At 45.7% G+C, this 24,574-nt stretch overlaps 1 protein-coding gene across 5 annotated transcripts in view; it reads right to left on the minus strand.

Annotated features, from left to right (window-relative positions):
* Nucleotides 1-10,935: 10,935 nt before the first annotated feature.
* Nucleotides 10,936-24,574, minus strand: part of osbpl7 (oxysterol binding protein-like 7) — a 99,936-nt gene continuing 86,297 nt past the window's right edge. For all 5 annotated transcript variants that reach the window (XM_038778457.1, XM_038778454.1, XM_038778451.1 and 2 more), the window contains 6 exons: nucleotides 24,103-24,181; nucleotides 23,065-23,209; nucleotides 21,726-21,870; nucleotides 19,895-20,021; nucleotides 16,651-16,773; nucleotides 10,936-14,956 (listed from right to left, as the gene is read on the minus strand). In XM_038778457.1, coding sequence (XP_038634385.1) covers nucleotides 14,848-14,956; nucleotides 16,651-16,773; nucleotides 19,895-20,021; nucleotides 21,726-21,870; nucleotides 23,065-23,209; nucleotides 24,103-24,181 — 728 coding nt within the window. In that variant the 3' untranslated portion in view covers nucleotides 10,936-14,847. The remainder of the gene's footprint in view (nucleotides 14,957-16,650; nucleotides 16,774-19,894; nucleotides 20,022-21,725; nucleotides 21,871-23,064; nucleotides 23,210-24,102; nucleotides 24,182-24,574) is intronic.

Below are 24,574 nucleotides of genomic sequence, written 5' to 3' on the forward strand. Positions count from 1 at the left end.
GGAGGGGGCATGAGGGCGATATTAGGGAAGCCAGGGAATGATGAGAGTCCAGGGCTTAGGGCAGGGATTGCTTCAGAGAAAGCTTAGGCCGGTGGGCTATGGGAAGGGAGGGAAGCAGCAGAGGCAGATGATCAGACGGTCCGAATATTAGCGGCAAAGAAATGCAGGAGCTACTGACACATATTGTTGGAAGTGGAGGAGACGGGGAAAGATGGAGGGGGTTCAATTAATGAGGTGGTTTTCAAACTTGCAGCAGAGAAAAGAAGCTGGAGGTTAACTTTGCAATCCAGATGATGCAGGAACAGGGAGTGGGACTTAACAGTGATTTTAATGTTCAAGATAGAACTGGCAGTGAATGGCTACATTTTTTTTCCTTACATCCACCCATGGGATGTGAACATCACAGGCAGGGCCAGCATTTATTGAGCATCCATAATTGCCCTTGAGAAGGAGATAGCTGGGGTCCATGTGGTGTAGATACACTCACGATGCTGTTTGGGAGGAAATTCAAGATTTTGACCCGACCACAGTGACAGAACGCTTTTGTCGTTTCAAGTCGGGATGATGTGGGCTGCGTGGCCAGTGTTTTAAAAAAATAAATTTAGAGTACCCAATTAATTTTTTCCAATTAAGGGGCAATTGAGCATAGCTAATCCATCTAGCCTGCCCATCTTTGGGTTGTGGGGGTGAAACCCACGCAAACACGGGGAGAATGTGCAAACTCCACACGCACAGTGACCCAGAGCCGGGATTGAACCTGGGACCTTGGCGCCCTGAGGCAGCAGGGCTAACTCACTGCGCCACCGTGCTGCCCCCTGGGCGGCCTGTGTGCAGGTGGGTAGCGTTCCTGTGCATTCTCCATTGAGGGTAAAGATGGCCGTGTTCATCAGCTTATTGGAAGCTTGGAAAGAAGGGCAGGAATAGCCATAGGCTGGAATTAATAAAACAGAGACAATGTGTTGAATAGAGGGCAGATATACAAATTGGAACATTCATCAGACAATTTCTATCATGCCCAGGAGAGCAAGACAGGAGGCAAAGAACTGTTCCAGATATGGGAGAAAAAAAGCTGCACTTAAAATAAAGAGAATTTCTTTGGGAATATCCAGCCATGCCCACTGCTCAGGTCATCCTGTCCCACCAAACGTCAGTGGACCTTTAGCTGGGCCGATGAATCGCCAGTGGGAGGGCCTTCCATGACATGGCTGGGAAACCTCAGCTTTGCAACCACTTGACATGTCCGGCGGCATTTTGCGTGCACCCCCACCGCGTGTTTCGTGGCGGCGGCGGTGCCTTGCCGTTGGCCGATTGCGGGATCTTCTGGTCCTGCCGTTGTTAACAGGGTTTCCCGTTGAATGCACACCCTGCTACCGGCAAACCCAGGGCAACCCATCGGCTGGTCTGGAAAATCCTGCCAATGTCAAACCTGGCAGCCAATTGAACGCAATACAATTGAGAACTATTCTCGAGCAAGAGATAGGTGCTTGATGGCCGCGCAGACACGATGAGCCGAAGGGCCTCTTTCTGTGCTGTAAAACTGTATGACTCTAAGAGGTAGCTTTCGCAATACAATTGCAGAAAGATCAGCAAAGGGTTAATAGTGGTAGGTGAAGAGTGAAGCTATTAACAGTAGACCTGTAGATCCTCCAGCTGACCACAGTTTCAAATCAGTTTAGACCAGCTCTTGCAGTGAGCCGGGGTTGATGTCGTACTTCAAACAGTATACCAATGCCAGCAGTTTGTTTCCAGCTTTCAAGCCAAGCAAAAACTTTGCATACTGTGTCCCTCTGCGTGACTGATTTCTCCACTGCGAGTTCCTGTTGTAAATCAACAACTTCTCAATGGGCATCCAACTGTTGAGACCGGATCAATCTCAATCAATATAATACCTTTATTTATTCAGAATTTAGAAAGCAGAAACTATCTTTGAAAAGTCATCTTCACATTATTTCAGAAATGGATAACATGAAGCACATTGTTCCGCAAAGAATGGCATGTGCTTGGTGCTTATTGTTAAGGGTGAAATGCAACCTTGCATTGAGCCAGGTGGCTTTTGTATGGATGAATATTCTGCTCAACACAACTGTGGTGGTGGCAGATTAAGTTGTGCCTTTGAAAGAAAATTGGATCATCTTCTGAAGAAAAAGAAAGTGCAGGGCTACGAGTAAAAGCTAGGGGTGGTAGCACCAAGTGTGTTGCTCTGGCACAAACACAATGGGCTGCACGGCAACCTTTTTATGAATCTGAAAAGGAATTGGAAACACTCGAATTCCCTCCATTTCTTCACCTCTCTCTCTTCTCCCCTTTGCCGTTCCTCAATATCTATACTATACTTCATTGACCGTTGGCCACCTATCCTGCCATGTCTTTACGTAGCTATATCAAAATCTGGCTGATCATTACTCTGTTAAAGGCACAATATAAATTCAAGCTTTTGCTGTTGTGACTGCGATCTCATTAAAAGACGCTCATCGAAGGCAGCATGCGGTGCAGTGGTTAGCACTGGGACCGCGGCTGAGGACCCGAGTTCGAATCACTGTCTGTGTGTTCTCTCCATGTTTGCCTGGGTTTCACCCCCACAACCCAAAGATGTGCTGGTTAGGTGGATTGGCCGCACTAAATTGCCCCTTAATTGGAAAAGAAAAATAATGGGGTACTCTAAATTTATATTTTATAAAAAGAGGCTCATTGCTCATGGAGAGAAGGAAGGCCGATGTCGTGGCCTTCACCTCGCTGATTGCATGGTGGCGAATTCTACTAGAGGGGTGGTCGGCGTCACTACAGGGCTGGCTCTTGGGTGGGTGACCTGTATGACTTCCTGCGGTTGGAGAAGATAAAGTACGAGTTAAGGGGCTCGGCCGAGGGGTTTGAGAAAAGATGGGGGCTGTTTGTGACCGTGTTTGAGGGGCTGTTCGTCGCAGGGGGTGGTGGACAAGGAGGACAAAAATTGTACAGACTATATAATTGATTGCTGTGAAGTATGTTTGCCAGGGGCTTTATGGGTTGTATCCTGTTGTGATACATGTCTGTAACAAAATACATTAAAAAAACAAATAAATAAGAGGTTCATCATCATCTTTTGACCACAGTTCTTAAAGTCAGACCCATGGCTAGCTCATGCAACTATCACTGTTTAATTAAAAAATAGGTTTCTTGGTTAACGATATCAGAGAGGGGAAAAAAAACACAATAAGCATAAATCCTCAAATGCAAACCCTCAAATTGCTTTGCGTAAAGTTGCAGCACCACCTACTGTTAAAAAATGTAACTAGACCATCCTACAGCTAAGATACGAATGTGGTTCGCAAAATAAGCTGTGATGACGACATAAGGAACCTGCAATGGGACATAAATCAATAGGTTAAGCGAGTGGGCAAAATATTTGGCAGATGGAGAATAACATGGGAAAATGTGAACTTGGTGAAGAATAGAAAAGCAATATATCATTTTTTAATAATAGATTGCATAACACTCAAGGTACAGAGGAATCTGGGTGTCCTGGTACATGAATCAAAAAAGTTGGTAGACAGGTACAGTAAGTGATGAGGAAGACAAATGGAATGGTGGCAATAATTGCCAGGGAATGGAATATTTTATCGTTTTAAAATTTAGAGTACCTAACCTTTTTCTCTCCCAATTAAGGGGCAATTTAGCGTGGCCAATTCAGCTACCTTGCACATCTTTTTGGGTTGTGGGGTGAGACTCACGCAGACACGGGGAGAATGTGCAAACATTACAGTTTTGGTCTCCATATTAAAGAATCGTAGAATTTACAGTGCAGAAGGAGGCCATTCGGCCCACAGAGTCTGCACCAGCCCTTGGAAAGAGCACCCGACTTAAGCCCATGCATCCACCCTATTCCCGTAACCCAGTCACCCCACCTAAACTTTTGGACACTAAGGGTCAATTTAGCATGGCCATTCCACCTAACCTGCACATCTTTGGACTGTGGGAGGAAACCCACACAGGCATGGGGAGAAAGTGCAAACTCCACACAGTCACCCGAGGCCGGAATTGAGCCTGGGACCCTGGAGCTGTGAGGCAGCAGTGCTAACCACTGCGCAACCATGTCGTCCATGGTATATAGGAAGGGAATAAATGTGCTAGAAGGCAGCACGGTGGCGCAGTGGGTTAGCCCTGCTGCCTCACAATGCCGAGGTCCCAAGTTCGATCCCGGCTCTGGGTCACTGTCCGTGTGGAGTTTGCATATTCTCCCCGTGTCTGCGTGGGTTTAGCCCCCACAACCAAAGATGTGCAGGCTAGGTGAATTGGCCACTCTAAATTGCCCCTTAATTGGAATAAATGAATTGGGTACTCTAAACTTATAAAATGAATAAATAAATGTACCAGAAGCAGTTTAGAGAAGGTTCACTTGGTGGTTAGCCGATGAGGAAAGATTAGATAGGCTTGGCCTGTATACATCGGAGTTTAGGTGGTCGAGAGTGATCTTATGGAAACAAAGATTCTGAGGGAACTTGACAGGATAGATGCTGAAGGGACGTTTCTCCAATGTGGAGAGACTGGAAGGACGATGCAATTTAAAGAAAAAGGGGTCATCCATTTGAGATGGATATGAGAAGAAATCTTTTTCATCACAAGAGTTATGAATATTTGGAACTCCTTCCTCAGAGAGCAGTGGAGGTAGTCATTAAATAGTTTTCAGGCAGAGGGATAGATTCTTGACTAACAAGGGACGCAATGGTTAGCGGGGGTAGGAAGAATGTGATGCTGGCGGAGCAAGCTCAATGGGCTGAATGGCCGACTCCAGCTTCTAATTTGTATGTACTTCAGAAAGATATACTAAGGAAACTATTCACAGCTCCAGGGTCCCAGGTTCGATTCCCGGCTTGGGTCACTGCCTGTGCAGTCTGCACGTTCTCCCCGTGTCTGCGTGGGTTTCCTCCGGGTGCTCCGGTTTCCTCCCACAATCCAAAGACGTGCAGTTTAGGTGGATTGGCCATGATAAATTGCCCTTAGTGTCCAAAGAAAAATGTTAGGTGGGGTGACTGGGTTAAGTTGGAAGTGTGGGCTTAAATGGGGCGCTCTTTCCAAGGGCCAGTGCAGACTCGATGGGCTGAATGGCCTCCTTCTGCACTGTAAATTCTATGATTATATGATCCCTCGTCCTGTCTCCATGGTGATGTGGCATGCTTTGGAATGTTTCAATCAGAAATTCCGACATATTCACAATGCCCTCTGCTGCTCTTGCTCATGTATTTGCTTTGTTTGGCCCCTTCTTCCACACTGTAACGAATCACTTTTTGCAGATCAACCATTTGTCAATCATTCTCTGTTGATTATTCTTTTATCTACGTACGTCCCCTCGGCCACAGAAAAATACTTTTCACTGTACTTCGGTACATGTGAGAATAAATCAAACCAAATCAAATCAAATCGGGCTGGATTCTCCGATTTTGAGGCTATGTCCCCATGCTGGCGTGGGAACGGTGGCGTGTTACGACAGAGAAAATGTCATAAAACATGCCACCGATCTTTCGTTTGGCCAGGGGCTAGCGTGCCGATACGGCCCGGAACATGCAGAACATGGCGCCGGCCGCTCACAGAACCGGCCGGCAAAATATACCACCCCCTTTGGCCGGCTCGCGCACCCTGAACCAACCCCCCACATTGCCCCAGCTCCTAATAAAGTGCCCCCCTGCCCGCGGATCGACCCTGCCCCGACTGTGGCAGTGCTGGACTGAGTCTGCAGCCGCCATGCCGAGTTCCCGACGGCTGAGATCACACGCAACCAACGCCATCGGGAACTCAACTGGTCAGGGGTGAGGCATTGTTTTGGGGGGGGCGCAATGTCTTGAGGCTGTCAATAGGTTGCGCGGCGTACTCGGGCGGAGCATCACGAAAGCGGCGCCACCCCCGATTTGGTCGGGAACTGTGGATCTCCAGCCGGATCGCCAAACACACATTCAGCATCGGCGACTGGAGAATCCAGTCCATTATTATTTTCCCTTCAACATAACGCTTTGATTCTATAACCCATATAAATAATTTACATTTCAAATGACATTTAATGTTTTTCTTTCCTAAAATTGCTAGCTTCTATTTATGGAGATAATGATAGACATTCTTGACGCTGTCCAGGGGTCTAGATACCATGTTTACACTTCTTGACTGTAAATCTAGCTTAGCTTTTAACTAATTAAATTCAAGCTTTATCAGTTTCTCAATCAGAGGAGCCATTTAAAAAAAAATGGTTTATATTATAAATTTAGAGTACCCAAATTGTTTTTTCCAATTAAGGGGCAATTTAACGCTGTTAATCCACCTATCCTGCACATCTGTTGTGGGCGTGAGAGCCACGCAGACACGGCGAGAACGTGTAAACTCCACACGGACAGTCCCAAGGCCGGGATTGAACCAGAGTCTTCAGCGCCATGAGGTAGCAGCGCTAACCACTGCGCCACCGTGCCAACCAATGACCCATTTTTGAAAGTTAATCTTTAATTCTGGAAACTAAAAGTTAGGTTCTAAAACATATTCATTTTGACCTAGATAAATGCAACACAAACAAAGTTGCATGCGTTTCCCAGCCTAACAATCCAGGAAACTCTTACGTAGGAATATGCAGAGAAAGGGTCAAGTAATTGGCCAAGAAATAAGTTTTTGAAGATCAGAAGGAATGGTTCCAATATCCCCCTTTTTTTCTCCAGGGGCCCTTCTAGCATGAAGAGTGACCACAACTTTATACGCAAAGTGCTCGCTATTGTGTTTCGCAATACAAAACAGCATAGATTCAGCACTACAAGTCAGCACATTTACCAAACTACTTCAGTCACTGGGGGGGGGGGGGGGGGGGGGGGGGGTGTTAAGATACAGATCCGCTATGATCAAACTGCATGGCAGACAAGCTCATGGGGCTCAATGACCTCCGCCTGATCTGCAAATTGTTCATCAAAGGTGAATTTAGTCGAGGTGTACAGTTTAAGTTGGGGAGCTGAATAGCCGAATACGGCTCAAAAAACATGTACATAAGGACACAATAAAAATCAGCTGTGATGATCAGCTTCCTTAATAAGACTCAACTTCGGGACCGACTCATCAAGATTCATAGAATGGTCACAGGAGGCCATTCAGCCTGCCGTGTCTGGACAAAATGGTTACTTCAGCAAGGGATAGAAGCACACACACATATTCCCCCTACCTCTTTAGGTACAGCCTGGTTTCCTCGCAGTTGGAAGGTGTGCAGAGGGGTGAGGCCAAAAAAAAACACTCAAGGACTCATGAATTTGATACAGAATCATGTGTTTAATAAACATTTTTTTTTGAAGGTGCCAAGTACAAGATTTCAATAATTTATTAAACATCTTGTCAGATTGTGCTCAAATGGAGATTTTATTTTCTTTCAATACAAATTAGGCATAAGCAAAACTCCTGATTATGCAAGACTCATTTGAATATTGCTTTAATCACCATTTCCCCAAATTATACAAAGTTTCCAAAATTCATAATTTAGGCAGAATGATGTTTTTCTTTCTCCAGAAGCTCCAGATCTGTTGTAACATTTCAAAGTGAGTCTTACTCGTTGTTTCCATGCCTGGATCAGTCCAGTTACCCCATCCCTTAAATCTCAGCATTGTGCATCAGTGAATGTAACAAGAGTGCCAATCCCGAGGTATAATGGTGATTCGACACTTAACGAAGACTAAACTTTCATTTAAGTGGAAGCACTGACAAGATAAATTCATACATTGTTGTGACAAATAAGTGCCGGACGATGGAGTGGAAGGACATTGGAGTCAATGTTTGCAAAACAGTTTTCTTTCTCAGTGCTGGGAGGGGGCAGACAAGTGGCAATCAAGCACTTGCCCCCTAAGGATAGGATCCAGAGCTGCTCCTCAGTCATGTTTACTGATCCCTGCTTGGAAAGCACGTGTATGTTGGTGTCTGCTGGGGGAGCCTGGTCATCGTGTTCCTTGCATCTCAATGTGTGTACGGTTACATGGGTGTTCTGAAGATTTGGTTTTACCGCAGGGAACGTAGTGACCAACTCAGCAGAATTGGCTAACTCAGTATTAAATAAACTGGGATAGTTTAGGATTGTAGGATCAATGGCTTTGAAGTGTTGAGTGATCTTTTCATGTTTTCTTGTATATTTAAAAAAAAACAAAGTGCTGAAAAGCAATGCTTCTGTAAAGAGAAACCCGATCTGAATACGAGGAGCCCCAGTAAATGAGAGACCCATTCTCCAATCCACTTTCCTTTAGAATGAGGTCTCTCTAGAGGAATAATCATGCCTAATTGTTTTGTTTTTTATTAAGGGGCGATGTAGCGTGGCCAATCCGCCCACCCTGCACATCTTTGGGTTGTGGGGGTGAGACCCACGCAGACACGGGGAAAATGTGCAAACTCCAAACAGACAGTGACCCGGGGGCGGGATCGAACCTGGGACCTTGGCGGCGTGAGGCAGCAGTGCTAACCACTGTGCCACCTTGCCACCCTAATCACACTTAATTCACTCCTCCTTGTGACAATGATCACAGAATCCAGTTGCTGGGGTAACATTGGTAAATCTCACTCCCAGGGAGAGTAGAGGATAAAGAGATGCTTTGTCCCCATTAACCCCAAGTCATGGTGGGATACATGATCCTTTTGAATAAAAGTATGGTCTGAGTATGCCTAACATGGATGGGTATTCAATGACATGATAGCCATGTGCCAAGTCCTGCTGGGACCATAGATGGGGTCATCAGTCAAATGCAATCTATTTTCCTTGAAAAATGCAGATTGCAAGGTGAGAGGGGCAACCTGGAGGTTTACCTGGTTGCCATTGAGGGGTGTGGCAATGGTCAGTGGGTATGGTTAGGATGATCTCTGGAAGTTTTGTGCGTGACTATTCATTTGGTTCCAACAATAGTGCAAACTGCAGAGGCTAAACTGGGCAAATGGCACCCAGTGTATCGGAGTGATGAACCAAAGGATTATTTATCATGCATTTTTGAAAGTCACTGACTCTGGCATTGAGCCGAAAGAAAAGGTTGCTAACAACGGGAGTGAGCAAGGCACAGAAACAAGTCACTGAAAATCTTGCGCACAGAGACATTATCTGCTCAAGAGTGGCATTGAAATGTGTCCAAAATCAAATCTGTTTTACACATGATCATTCACCACTAAAAAACCGGCCAAGTGTATACTTACCCTCCCTCCTCTATAGCACACATGCTCTGGGTGGAGGGGGCAAAACTTTTTTTTAAAATAGAAATTTAGAGTACCCAATTACTTTTTTCCAATAAAGGGGCAACTTAGCGTGGCCAATCCACCTACCCTACACCTCGTTGGGTTGTGGGGGTGAGACCCACACAGACACGGAGAGAATGTGCAAACTCCACACGGACAGTGACCCGGGGCCGGGATTGAACCCATGTCCTCGGCGCTGTAGGCAGCAGTGCTAACCACTGCACCACGTTGCTGCCCTGGGTGGAGGTAAAATGGCAGTGACGGGAGGGCAGGGGTAGATTAATAAGGTTAGTGGAGAAGGGCACCTAGAGTAGGGCCACTTGCAATAAAAGTAGACCTTGAAAGCTTGAAAAAGTATCAGCTTTGACTAGGATATTAAAGGAGCCTAAAGTTTAACTTTACAATATATTGTTCCTTCTTTGGTAATGTGTGTAGCTTTCAGTCCTGTGGTCAGCAGCCATCAGTCGAAAGCAATAGTATGGCCAGAAGCCCCAGTCTCAGCTGAGCTACTGCTGACCTCATCAGCAACGGGATTGGCATTGTTTTGCGAGTAACGGGATTGGCATTGCTTTGCGAGTCTCAAGCAGTAATGGAGCAAGTGAGCCAAAGTAATTCAACATGAATCACCTTTAATTCACTCAAGACTTGTCAAACTATTAAAGAACCACAGTGGTTGTGGCCTTAGTCAATCACCGTGAGGAGAGGAGATTGGAGGGGTGGTGGTGGTGGTTGGGGGGGGGGGGGGGGTGCGGGGGGTGGGTGTGTGTGGCTCATGTGGTGTTGGCCGGAGTGCAGAACCCACTGCCCATTTGGTACCACCAGTCTTGCGCTGTTTCGCCCAAAACATTGACACCGTGAAACTCGTTGGTCGTGAGAAAGCAAACCTGGATCAATGCTTGCACGGTTGTAGGGGAAGCGCACGTTTAAAAGAGGAGGGTTAGGCCATATTTCCTGACACAGAGACTGGTCCCCACTTGGATGATTCATCCAAGTGGGAGAACGATTCAGTTCAGGTAGCTGATACACTTGGTATTCTTGCAAAGTTTAAATCAAATGGATTCCCTGCACTCAAACCTGGCGAACGATCACCATTCCCAGGCTGAAAGACAATCTTGAATGGGCCGAAATTCCTGAAAGCTGGCAGAAATTCAGAAAAGAAAATTAAACGTTTGCTATTTAGCCGACGTTAAGGGTTTTCCATAAAGCCACATACGTTTTGCAGGCCCTAAATGAACGTTGCTTTTGGGCCTGGATATCTCGGGTCATATGCTGGACAGATTTGATTTTGGTGCTTTTAACAAGTCTTGCCCTGGTTTACAAAAAAGTTTGTCTCATAAAAATGACAGCAGTGCGGTGATCAGAAAATGGATTCCAAGAATTATGTTGAGAATGATTAGTGAACAGACAAATCATCGTACCTCAGTAAATAACAAGCGGATAATCACGTTTTCTGATAGGGTTGTCTACTGCCTGCCCGCAGACAACAACATCCCACTTTATGGGTATAAATACCAGATTTATACCGCATTAATATGACCAGACAGTAATTAGGCCAAAAAATGATAAATGTATGAGATTAAATTTTCCACACTCACGAGAACACTCTCAAAAATACATCCAGTGTCAGACTGGACACTAAAGTACCTACGATATGGACAGACCACCTGTATAAGAGTGAGAACCTTCGCAACCATAACCAGAGTGCAATTCAGTGTCAGCCAACATTCATTTAATTTTCTTTTCTTTTCTAATTTCTTCTCCACCGCTCCTCACCCACAGGAAGGTCTCTCCCGATTATTTTCCCCCCTTTTCGGCTCCCGACTAGATAGAAATGCTGCAAATATGCAGCAAAAATTTTCTTCATTCATCTTTACATTGCACAGGGTCGACCAGCGAGTGGCAAGTACTGATGAAACGATGAAGAAAAAGATGGCTTTCTCTTTACAATTTGGAATGGGGTAGCCAGGATTATTACATCGGTCACATTTAAGCAAGAGATCTTATTAACATATCATTGCTAAATCCCCCCCACTCCATGTTTTATCCATGCAGAGATAGGATTCGGCATGCCTGTCAACCTCTTGCCTGACACTCTGCACCATGCAAGCCTCAGGCAGTGAGCATCAGCAGGATGAGCTACCGCACGGTGGCATCAGAACAGAATGAGCAAAATGGTCCTGATGCAACAGGCCGGCTGCATGGTCTCTGGGAGGAAACACCGGAGAGAAATCCAGCCCAGGATACCTGGCTAATCCTTTCCCCTACTCAAGGCTCAGGAACACGGAGGATAACTGCAGCCCCTGCCAATTGCCTTAGCTAACGGCCAGCTTTTCTTTTTGCAATGAACCATCCAACATTAATTTAAGAATGAGTAAAAACAGATTCAAGCACGCTAACCAAGGGCTTGAAAAAAAAATTAAACTTAAAGAATCGAATGGGTTTAAGGCCAGAGAAAAGCAAAATGCTAATTGTGAAAAAACAAATCTCTTACTGCTCTACAAATGATTATAGGTATGATCACTAGCTTTCAACAGTTAACAGGATATTAATATCTTGTAAAGATTTAATAGCAAATGTGCACACTTGACATTTCAGTCATGGTGTGTAACACCAAGAGTGTGTTTATGAATAGCCAATTTAGCCGAGTGTTCAACAACCACTTGCGCCACTCTCTTGCTATGACCGCCTTGATCTATATGGATAAGAAAAACTCAACAAGGAGTTTTGACAACCTAATCAGCAGACGAGCACCAACCTTTAAAATTTTTTTTTTTTTTTTTTTAAAAAAGAGTACCCAATTATTTTTTTTTCCCATTAAGGGGCAATATAGCGTGGTCAATCCACCGAGCCAGCACATCTTTGGGTTCTGGGGGTGAAATCCACGCAGACACGGGAAGAATGTGCAAACTCCACACGGACAGTGACCCAGGGCCGGGATTCGAATCCAGGTCCTTAGCGCCGTAGTCCCAGTGCTAAGCACTGCGCCACCGTGTTGCCCGACGAGCACCAACCTGACCTCGCCTGATGTCCACACATAATCAGGGACGGAGACAGCACGTGGGATCTTTCTTTGCCTAAATCGACTGAACGTCAACAAGGGCCTCAAGGGTGCCGCCAACGTTTCGATTCTGTGCAAGCTGGTGATCTGTTGACAGCGTCTCTTTGCTGGTTCACAGCCTTCCCCGACATCAGGACCGGAAAACTATAGCCGTGCACGTCTATCTTGAATAGCTGCGCAGAAGCATATTTGTATCTGGATGGTTATTACCACTGGTGCACTGAACCCCCGTATTTAACGAGAGGTGGGGTGGAGGAATTCCTGATCATTGGCAGAGTCATGGCAGAATATTGCAAAACGCCACATTATAAGGTAGCAACAACTTAGCAAGTGCCAGCATAATATCTACACCAATATCTACCCGTTTACAGGCCTCTGGAGGCACTGCTGTAACGTATGGCAGAGCAGACCCGATGGGCCGAATGGCCTAATTCCGCTCCTATATCTTGTGGTCTCTAACCTGAATGTATATGTGCTGCTGGACACAGGAGACATGCTGGCACAGGAGAGAATCACCATTTCTTAAGGGTTACACTCCCTTTCTCAGGAGACAAAAACATGATTAATGCTGAAACTCTCGGGCAACACCAATTGTGGATGCGCAGTTACTTTTGGTTGCAAGGCTGCAGGCCGCTGTGAGTTCCACTCACCTGGACAAGTCAGCAATGATATTTTTCAAGATTGCTATTCTGCAAACACTTTGCTGTCATGTAGGTAGGGCAGAGAGCAGGGGCCTGGTACAAACAAGGAGGGGATGAAATTTGGTGCCAAATATGAGTGAGAAAAGCCAGACCTCAATGCAGGAATAAGATGAAATAGCACCGTGCACACCCCCAGACTCACTTTATTTTAATTATGCTCCCTTTCCCCTCACTTTGGTCTGACTCTATGCTGCAGAGTGGCTCCACAGTGCTGTCAGGATATTGTGGGCCATCACCAACGTGAAGTTGATTTTGTAACTTTTCTACGTTCTTTTCCGGTGCATCCGGAGGAATTCTCCCCTGGTGATCCGAAGCTATTGTGTGCGAAACACATTCCTGAGGTTAGCACAGAGATCCCATCCCGTCAGGACATCCAGGCGGTAATCTAAGCCGTGGTCTCTTGAAGCCGACGTGCCACCTAATGTCGTGCACTGTTGCTCAATCTCTACATAATGGTGGTGCCCCCTGGAGCCAGTAAGGATTTACTGCACACCATAACTCCTGCTTCCACAACCCTCCTAAAAAGAACCCTCCTGTGTGATTTCACTCCTCTTGCTCACTATCCACCTGTCGAACATTGCCCTGCAATGTGATACTCAGAGACAGTTCTCTGTCCACAAAGAATAACGTACAAATCTAAATTGTTGGTGTAATAGTTTTTTTAAAAAAAAGAAAGAGTTGAGTATCTTTTTAAAAGACACTTCTCGGTGCTTATTATGTCTTTGAAGAAAATTTCAAGCTAAGTTTTCTGCGCGAGTATTTCAAACGATTGAAAATAATCCTTTGGGGGGGGAAAAAAGCACAAATAATCGTCCCTTTAATAAGTGCCATTTTATGATGGAAAACCAGTGCCCTGCCCAGTATTTCTGCAGCTATTCTAATTTTCATTGCTCCCTGGGATTCTGTAGATATGTGCAAACTGCAGTGCAAGATGCAACCCTCGCTTTGTGCCTTGTGAAGCCTGAACAGTTTCCACAGTGACAAGATCACTCCAGTTTTTATTCCTGCAAACAAACGACTTCTTCAGAAAACAAAAAGTGATATTTTAAATCAGTGTTATGGACACTTATAAAGTGCTGGTTGCTCACTTAGTGAACCGTGCAACGCCCCACTTCAATCTCGCACAAATCATCAGTCTACTGCGGGGAGGGAGGGTTGGAAGTGGCTGCACAGCTGCACTATCAGTTCCACAGAGTGGGGCGGATATATTAGGGATTCGTCTCCACTGTGTAACGTGACAAAACGATGTTCCTATGTATCAGACCAAACTTCAAAAAAAAAAAATAGGTCGCCGGGTGGGAACTGATGCCGACTCTAGGCAACGATCTTACGAAAGGCACCAGGCAACCCATCAGACCTTTGCAAGCAGTGAAGTAAATTATAAAATGCAAACTTCCCTTCCAGAGCCGGCAATAAATATACATTAAAAAAGAAAGTTTCAAATTTTTCTTGTAAACTAAAACTGGATATATAACAAAGAGTTCAGCAACACAAGAAGTTATTTTGCGTGGGGCACAGAGTGTGGAGCTTTCAAAGAGAAAGTTGTCAGTGTAGTACAGACAAGGACAGGTGCGCACACGTCACAACTAAGATGGGTGTTAATGTGTAGCACGTGCAACAACCTTGGTGTATTTCTAAATAATGCACTTTGAGATAACTAGAGACACCCCTATTCTCTTGACTATTTGATTTGCTTTCGAGTGAGGAGAAAATCTTTTTATGCACCTGACACACACAGTTTTTTTGCCTCAGTCAGTCATGTGCTGGTCAGTTGTGCTCCCTTGTATAAAACTTAAGGCACCTACTGAGAGGTATTTCAGAGGAGCAGCGTCTGGGGATTGGGTAGAAGTAAGGGGAGCTGCAAAGGCCTTCGACACACAGCCTGTAACTGTGTCCTCACCAAAGCACCGGGTTGTCCAACTTTGAGTATCCAGGATCTCTCCTCAGCTCCCAGTAAGTTCCGTTGCTCATCCAGGATTCCTTCCCACTGCCATCAATGGTTTTCCTGGAAGGAAGACATAGCACAGCTTCTGAACAATAGCCTTACCATCCAACAGCAGCGTGCAAAGTACTACAAGCCCGCTGCCGAGTCAGTAGGTCATGGGGGTCAAGTCCCATTTTCAAGACATGAGCATAACAATCTCGGCTGGGATGCCCAATGTAGTACTGAGGGGGTGCTGCATTGTTGGAGGGGTCATCTTTTTGGAGAAGGCGTCAAACCAAAGCCCTCTCATTTACTCTCTCGGATAGAGATAAAAGATGTGTGGATACAGGGGTTGAGGACAGAGTGGAGAAGCTGGTGTGGAGTGGACCAGGGCAGAGTGAAGAATTCCATTTGGACATTCATTTAAATGCTGAACATTCATTGAAAGCCAAGGCAGACACGCAAGGGGAAAAGTTAACATTGTAAAAACCTGACTTTTGTCATTTAGTTCAAAAGTGCAGGCTATTAGACACTCTCCTGCTCATGATTTATACTTTTCTGAATAAAACAAAAATCAAGTTCAAGTTGAGGGGAAGGATTCTACAATTCATAGGCGTTGTTTATTATGCACTTTCAAGAATTGGATGACATTGAACATCGGGGGGGGGGGGGGGGGGGGACTGTGAAGGTTGTTGGTGACTATGAATGGATAGATGGTGGATTCCTGAATCTTTTCTTTGATGTTTGTATTTAAAATGTTGAGGGTTGTTTGGGGGAAAGAGGGGAATGGCTGGCCAGGGGATTGACATTGTATTTGTTACCATTGATTGTTTGTTGGTAGGTGTAAAATTTGGATGGAAAAGGAGAATAAAAATATTCTTTTAAAATAAAACAAAAATGAATAAATTAAACACAAATGAGGGGAATCCCCTATTGATATTTGCCCAAAGACAATTAATATCCATCATCATAAGACCATAAGGCAAAGGAGCAGAAGTAGGCCATTCGGCCCATCGAGTCTGCTCTGGCTCCTGGAAAGAGCACCCGACCCAAACCCACATCTCCACCCTATCCCCATAACCCAGTAACTCCACCCAACACTAAGGGTAATTTGGACACCAAGGGCAATTTAGCAAGGCCAATCCACCTAACCTGCCCACCTTTGGACTGTGGGAGGAAACCGGAGCACCCGGAGGAAACCCACGCACACACGGGGAGAACGTGCAGACTCCGCACAGACAGTGACCCAGCCGGGAATCGAATCTGGGACCCTGGAGCCGTGAAGCAATTGTGCTAACACTGTGCTACCGTGCTGCCAGGTAATTGACATGACATTTTAAAATAAATTTCGAGTACCCAATTAACTTTTTCCAATTAAGGGGCAATTTAGCATGGCCAATCCACCTACCCTGCACATCTCTGGGATGTGGGGGCGAAACCCACGCAAACACGGGGAGAATGCGCAAACTCCACACAGACAGTGACCCAGAGCCGGGATCGAACCGGAGACGTTGACGCCGCAAGGCAACATGGCTAACCCACTGCGCCACCGTGCCGCCCGAATTGACATGACATTGACAAACCTCGACAATGTGGTTGATAAGACATTGACAATTGACTCCCCGCCTCATTCTGAGTTTCATATTCTGCACAACACAGTGCTGGCGGCACAAGGTTTCTGCAGCACTGGAGGTTTGCTTGTGGAGTTGCGTACCGAATGCATGTGAAACAGGAGAAGGTGCCACCGCTGATCTTCATTACAACCTGTTACTTACGTAAAGAAGCGCGACAAATAGACCATGTTGTTTTCCTCCATGATCCTCCTTCTGTCTCTCTGGAGCTGCTCAACTCTTTGTTTATGAACTTCTGCTGCCTCAGTATTTCCCTCCTCTAGGTACCTGCATGGAAATCAAAATATTGAACTGAAAACGCATTCCTGCGCTAATAAGACAGTCAATTTGATTGCTCAGAGCTTGAAAATTGCTGAAAAGAGAGACATATTCAACTCATCAGGACATATGAAAGAACAAAGGTTTCAAATGATCAATGTGCGTCAACTTGCCCTTTTGGTCCTGTGGTATAAATTGTTGCGATTACCTGAAATTTGGTATTCTTGCATTTGTCGTGATGAGTGCAAGACGAAAAACTTCAGCAACACATCTCTCTTTTCAGCAACACACAAGCGGTAGCCTGAGCACACGGTGCTTTAAAGTAACCGGTAGAAAAAAAAGAGAGCTCAGAGTGATGAGGAAAATAATATTCTTTCCGGTGATATGGAATGCATTTGCCTGAAAGGGTGGGGAAGGTGATTCAACTGTAACTCTCAAGTAGAAACATATTGCAGAGCTATGAGCAAAGTAGAACACCTGCAAAGAACAGCACAGGGAAGATGGATTAAATGGCCTCCATTCTCCGATTCCATGGGAAACCTGGAACACCACAGCCAACTACTACGACCAGTCCAAATTCATGTCTGTGCCAAGGTGCACAAGACTAGACTTTCAAAAGGGGCAGCACTGTAGCATTGTGGATAGCACAATTGCTTCACAGTTCCAGGGTCCCAGGTTCGATTCCGGTTTGGGTCACTGTCTGTGCGGAGTCTGCACATCCTCCCCGTGTGTGCGTGGGTTTCCTTCGGATGCTCCGGTTTCCTCCCACAGTCCAAAGATGTGCAGGTTAGGTGGATTGGCCATGCTAAATTGCCCTTAGTGTCCAAAATTGCCCTTAGTGTTGGGTGGGGTTACTGGTTTATGGGGATAGGGTGGAAGTATTGACCTTGGATAGGGTGCTCTTTCCAGGAGCCGGTGCAGACTCGATGGGCTGAATGGCCTCCTTCTGCGCTGTAAATTCTATGACTAAATTCTATGTAAAGCTCAAACCGGTGTGTAAGAATATACAGAGCCCCCCCCCCCCCCCCTCCCTCAGCCTATTGTCAAAAGACCGTACTGTCTGTGTGGAGTCTGCACGTTCTCCCCGTGTCTGTGTGGGTTTCCACAAAGTGAATCCAAGGTCCACATATTAATTCAAAATACCTGGGCTGAGTTCTCCGCTGCCGGGATGCTCCGTTTTGCCGGCAGCCAGGGGCTGTCCCATAATGGGAAACCTCATTGACCAGCGGGTGAAACGGAGAAATCTGTCGCGACGGGACAGAAAAACCCACCCCAATGTCTTGGGTGTTACGGTCTAAATCTTTCAAGAAGGTATTACTACTGTTTGTTTAGAGTGGACAGGTAAATGGATGTAGACCATCACACGTGTTCCAGGTTGGCTTTAGGCCAACACAAGACCAGCGCTGTCATCGACAAGAGAATTGGCTGAGAAATTGAAAATGTCCAACGTTATGCCACACTACCAGAAGGATATGGAGGCTATGGAGAGGGAACAGAAGGGGTTCACAAAGATGTTGCCTGGTATGGAGGACATTAGCTACGAGGAGAGGTTGGATAAACTTGGTTTGTTCTCACTAGAATGAAGGGGGTTGAGGGGCGACCTGATAAAAGTCTACAAAATTATGAGGGGCATGGACAGAGTGGATAGTCAGAAGCTTTTTCCCAGGGTGGAAGAGTCAATTACTAGGGGACATAGGTTTAAAGTGCGAGGGGCAAAGTTTAGAGGAGATGTGCGAGGGACGTTTTTTTACACTTTGGTAATGGGTGCCTGGAACTCGCTACTGGAGGTGGTGGTGGAAACAGGTACGATAGTGACGTTTAAGAGGCATCTTGACAAATATATGAATATCATGGGAATAGAGGGATACAGGCCCTGGAAGTGTAGAAGGTTTTAGATTAGTTGGGCAGCATGGTCAGCACAGGCTTGGAGGGCCGAAGGGCCTGTTCCTGTGCTATACTTTTCTTTGCTCTTTGTATACTCGGCAATGTGTAGTGCAATGGAATTAAAATTTGCTCTTTTGCTTTTTTCATAAGCAGGCCTTCCTGCCAGTCACTCTCTGCTTGACTGTTTAAAAATGAGGAGCGATACGGTGGTAAGAACTGCTGCCTTATGGCGGCGAGGACCTGGGTTCGAATCCTGGCCCCGGGTCACTGTCCGTGTGGAGTCTGCACATTCTCTCCGTGTCTGCGTGGGTTTCACTCCCACAACCCAAAGATGTGCAGGTTAGGTGGATTGGCCACGCTAAACTGCCCCTTAATTGGAAAAAATAATAATTGAGTAATCTAAATTTATTTTAAAAAAATGATGTGTAGGATAGATGGATTGGCCATGTTAAAATGCTCCTTCATTGGAAAAAAATAATTGGGTACACTAAATTCATAAAGAAATAAAATAAGGGGCTGCCCATTGAAAACAGAGATGGGGCAAAATATTTTTCTATCAGGAGGGTCATGGGTCTCTGGAACTCTCTTCCTGAAAATGCGGTGGAGGCAGTCTTTGAATATTTTGAAGGCAGAGGTGAAGAGATTCTTGGTAAGCAAGGCTGCGATAGGTCATTGGGGTGGTAAGCGGGATGCAGAATTGAGGTTACTATCAGCTCAGTCATGACCTTATCAAATGGCGGAGCAGGATAGAGGGGCTGAATGGCCTTCTCCCGCTCCTTGTTCGCATGGAGTCAGAATCTTGTGGTACAAATTATTTCACACACCGGCTAGGTGTACAGAGTTATAATCCGATCACTGCTCGCTAGATTCACCGGTGGCTCAGAGCTCACTCAGCAGTGCCCAGAAATCATGCTGTGTGTAATGTTTACATGTGAAGCTACTGAGGCATGAATGCTCCTGTTTTATAGACATTATAATCTCAACTAAACGAACAGAGGACATACAAACCGGTCAGGTGTCCGTGCACTGACATCACCGGCAGAAGCTTCCTGGATTAAATGTCAATCCCCAGCATAAAATGTCAGAAATATTCATGGGAGAGTCATAACACAACTCAGTTGACTACCTTACGAGCAACTAAAATCGCAATGGAATCGAATTTTATATGATGACTTTTAGGAGTAACTACAATAGACCCAGTACTGATGGTGGCTTTCTTCCAGGAAACCCGGCTACTTCAGCCTACCTCTGGTCAGGCCGGAGGCGCGTGTCAGTCAAGGGTAAGACACGTTTAAGATCAGGAGTCAATTCGTTAAGTTCTCGTGCGAATGTGGTGAAACCGTAATAAATTTCATGATCTTTAGGTACAGGATCTGAAAGGCAGAAAAAATGGTACTTCATTACAACTGGTATGGTGCGTGTCATTACAAAGGTTATGGTATGTGTCATTAGAAACGGTATGGCACGTGTCACTACAAAGAGTACTATGCACGCTATTATAAATGGTGTCTGCCATTATAAACGCTATGACATGTGTCATTACAGATGGTATGTTTCATTACAAAGTGTACTAAGCATGCCATTATAAATAGTGTCTGCCATTACAAACGCTATGGCACGTGTCATTACAAAGAGTACTATGCATACCATTATACATGGTGCGTGCCATTACAAACGCTATGGCACGTGGCATTGCAGATGGCACTATGGCACGTGTAAGTTAAAGATGTGGCAGTCAACGGTTGGAATGATCAACATCCATGATGCTCAAGAGGCCCGAGTTGGAGGGTCAGAGCAATCTTGGAAGGGTTATGGTGCTGGACATAGAACATAGAATTTACAGTGCAGAAGGAGGCCATTCGGCCCATCAAGTCTGCACTGGCCTTTGGAAAGAGCATCCCACTTAAGCCCCACACCTCCTCACCCTATCTCCCTAACACCACCTAATCTTTTTGGACACGAAGGGCAATTTAGCATGGCCAATCCACCTAATTTGCACAGCTTTGGACTGTGGGAGGAAACCCAGACACCCAGAGGAAACCCACGCAGACACGGGGAGAACGTACAGACTCTGCACAGACAGTGACCCAAGCCAGGACTAGAACCTGGGACCCTGGCGTGGTGAAGCCACCGTGCTAACCACTGTGCTACCCGCAGGAGGTTACGGAGACAGAGGGGCGAGGCCATGGAGGGATTCGGAAACAAGGATGGGAATTATAAAATTGAGGAGTTGCTGGATTGGTAGCCAATGTAGGTCAGCAAAACAGAGGGATGTTGGGTGAATGAGTTGGTGGGAGTTAGGATACAGGTGGTAGGACTGGACATACTTTTGGATGGTGTCGCCTGGGGCCAGCATGCAGTTGTGAAATTAAGCAGAGGGCCAAGATCCTTCGGCCTGTTGTGGGGTTTCCAGGTCAAGAGTCTCAGTGAAATATTATCAGAACTTAACCGATTTCCTTTACCTCCACGGTATGCCAAGGCCCCAGCTATCTTAAGCAAAGGTCAGATTTCATACCTGAGCCCCTCTGGCTCCACAATGCAGAGCGTTTTACTGATCCATCAGCCTGGGTTCAGTGGTAGCTCTCTCGCCTCAGAGTTAGAAGGATGTGGGTTCAAGCCCCGTGCCCTGAACACCAACTCCAGCTGGATGTCCCGAGGCAGGGCGGTCGGACGTGCTGAGTTTCAGACGAGTCCCTGTTTGCCCTCTCAGGTCGCAAGGATCCCATGACATGAAATAGAGCTGGAATTTCTCTATTTAAAATGGCCAATATTTCTCCCCCCCGCATAACTAACACCAAAAACAGATTATCTGGATGTTATCGAGTTGCTGTTTGTGGGAGCTTGCTGTGCATAAATTAGCTGCTGCGTTTCCTACATTACAACAGTGACTGCCCGTGAAAATTATTCCACTGGCTGTTGAAGAGCTTCAGAATCTTGAGTTTGCGTAAGGCGCTATGCGAATGCAATACTTTCCTCTCATCAGGAATCTCCCTCTCCAGGAACAGTCAAGAATGAATGCTTGCACACATTGCTGAAAAGGAAGTTCCCATGCTGGGAGACAAGGTAACTATCCTTACTTGGTTTCCAAATGCACTTAGCAGATTGTGGCCCGCCACAGTATATCCCTTCATGCCATTTGCCGAACAGTTGATGGATGACCCTCCCACTCTGATCCATCACTGAGCCGTGTACCTCATTTACATTCGAACTCCAGTATTTGGTCTGAAAATTAGAGAAAGCACCATTGGCAACACCCAGAGTCAGATTGAAACTTTATTTAGCTTTTACACAGTGAGGTTTGTTAAATATAAACACCTGGACTCGTACAGGAACATACAAATCCTGCAAGGGCCATTTGTTGCGTCTCATTTGGCCAGTCACTCCATCACGCACACTCCCCCGTCACCCTGTTTCCCCCTCATTTGTATCTTTTGTACCGCCCAAGCCCTGATTCAAAAGGCGACAGAAATCACTTGCACACGGACAGTCTGTTACACACACTCTGTGCAAAGCAGCTTAATTTAAACTGCTCACCTGTCCTCTCCACAGCTCACGCCCTCGCCCTCTGGGTACAGAGCTTGTGGTGAGCAGGAGGATGGGCAGAGGCAGCGGACAAGAGCTAAAACAAGGTAGAGCAGTGTCTGAACGTCACGGTTCTCTGATTTAAGGCTGCCCCCCCCTTTGCCTGGGAGTATGATATACATTCTGACAGCAGCTACTAGAACCAGATATCCATCCAACCAACCCAATACAGGCATCTTTTCTCCCTTGTCCTTTGCCTATATTAACCGTAAGTGGTCATAGAATATCAGTGGCCATTTGGTCCACCATGCTGGTGCTGGACTGAGAAAAGCACAATCTAATTAGTCCCACTCCCCTACTTTTTCCCCATGGTGCTGCAAATTTTTCCCCTTCAAGTATTTACCCAATTCCCCTTTGAAAATCATTATCGAATCTGCTTTCACCATATGTTCAGGTGGTCCCGATGATAACTCCCTGTGTGAATTAACAAAACAACATCTCACCTCTGGTTCCTTTGCCCCTGCCCTTTTGCTACTTGAAATAGTTTCTCATAATTTACTCTTGAAGGGTTTGAACACCTTTATTAAGTCTTCTCCTTAACCTTCTCTTCCCATGGAGAACAATCCCCAGCTTCTCTGCGTAGCTGAAGTCCCACACCCCTAGCACTATCCTAGTAAATCTTCCCTGCAACCCCTCCAAGGCCTTGACATCCTTCCTGAAGTACTCCGCCCAGAATTGGATACACCACTCCGTTGTTTTAGCGGACGCCTCCCAGCTTTCAGGCACAGACAAAAGGGAAGGAATTGCATGGGTACACCTTTTAGACATATTGCCGACAGTTCCAACTGGACTGCCCAGCGCCAGATGGGCAAGAACCCTCATGAGCAAACTTACCTTGCAAAATGTCAGCCTGCAGTGACAGATACTGCTCTTCAGGTTTGTGATCGTCACTTCCCCGTAATGTTCTATCCAACGCTGTCCACTCAGGATGTTGTGGATGCAGGACGTGATCTTATTCCACTGATAATGTTCGCCAAACCTGGGAACGTCACAGAAAACACGTTTGAAACAGATACGCCACAAATGTGTTGCGTATATTTGAACCCTGCTCTCTCACAACCCATGAATAAATGTATAAGTCATAGAATGATACAATACAGGAGGTCAGTTAATCCATTGTATCCATGCTAGCTTTTGCTATAGCCATCCAACAAATCCCACTTGCCCCATGTTTTCCAGAATACGTGTTTAACCAAATCCCTAATAGATATTACTATAGAATCTACTTCGACCACCCATTTAGGCACTGCATTCCAGATCATAATCACTCACTGCGTATAAAAACATTTGCTCATTTAGCCTTTGATCATTTTGCCAATCACCTTCAACCTGTGTCTTCTGTTGACTGACCCTGCTGCCACTAAAGTAGTTCCTCCTTATTTACCCCCAACAAAACTCAACAATTTTGACACTATCCAGGACAAAGCAACTGGCTTGATTGGCACCCCTTCCACACACATTCACTGCCACGCACAGTGGCAGAAGCGGGTACCATCCACAAGATGCACTGCAGGAACTAATCAAGGTAGCACCTTCCAAACCCACAACCTCTACTGTCCAGAAGGACAAGGACAACAGATAGATGGGAATACCACCACCTGCAAGATCCCCTCCAGGCCACTCACCATTCTGTCTTGGAAGTATATCACCATTCCTTCATTGCCGCTGGGTCAAAATCCTGGAACTCCCTCCCATCAGCACTGTGGGTATACCTACAGCTCAGGGACTGCAGCGGTTCAAGACAACAGCTCACCACCACCTTCTCAAGGGCAATTAGGGATGGGAAATAAATGCTAGCCTGATCGGCGAAACTTATATCTCACAAATGAATTCAAAACATTAAAAAAATTTTTTTCTAAATCAGCTACTTACTTTGGTAAACTCACATTCACCATTCCAACAGGCACAATCTCAAGTGACTTCCCCCAGAATTTGTTCTTCCACCGTACATCTGCAAGCAGAAAGAATAAAGTTTGTTTTGAGAAGTCATCATCTCTTTCAGATACAACCCATGGCTTTTCAAATGATGGAATTATTTTAAGAAATTGTGGGCAACAGTAGGCAGCCACTAGAATGGAGGAACACAATCCACTTAGCAAGTCCCGAGCGAACCCGTGGTATGAGGCTTCAGTTTTGGGAGCAGGTGAGATGCAGCCTATTCAGTATCAAAATGAATAAAGCTGCCCACAACTATTCGGGCAGGGTGCGGAGATGCCAGGCTCATATTTTGCACTGAATTCGACTGTCATTCATCGACCCTAAATTGCCAGAATCTATGTTTATTTATTTTTACTTATGTAATATTTTATTTTATGTTAAGTTATTCATATATAAAAAAAATTAT

Source organism: Scyliorhinus canicula, chromosome 19, assembly GCF_902713615.1.
Source record: "Scyliorhinus canicula chromosome 19, sScyCan1.1, whole genome shotgun sequence".
Classification (NCBI taxonomy): Eukaryota; Metazoa; Chordata; class Chondrichthyes; order Carcharhiniformes; family Scyliorhinidae; genus Scyliorhinus; species Scyliorhinus canicula.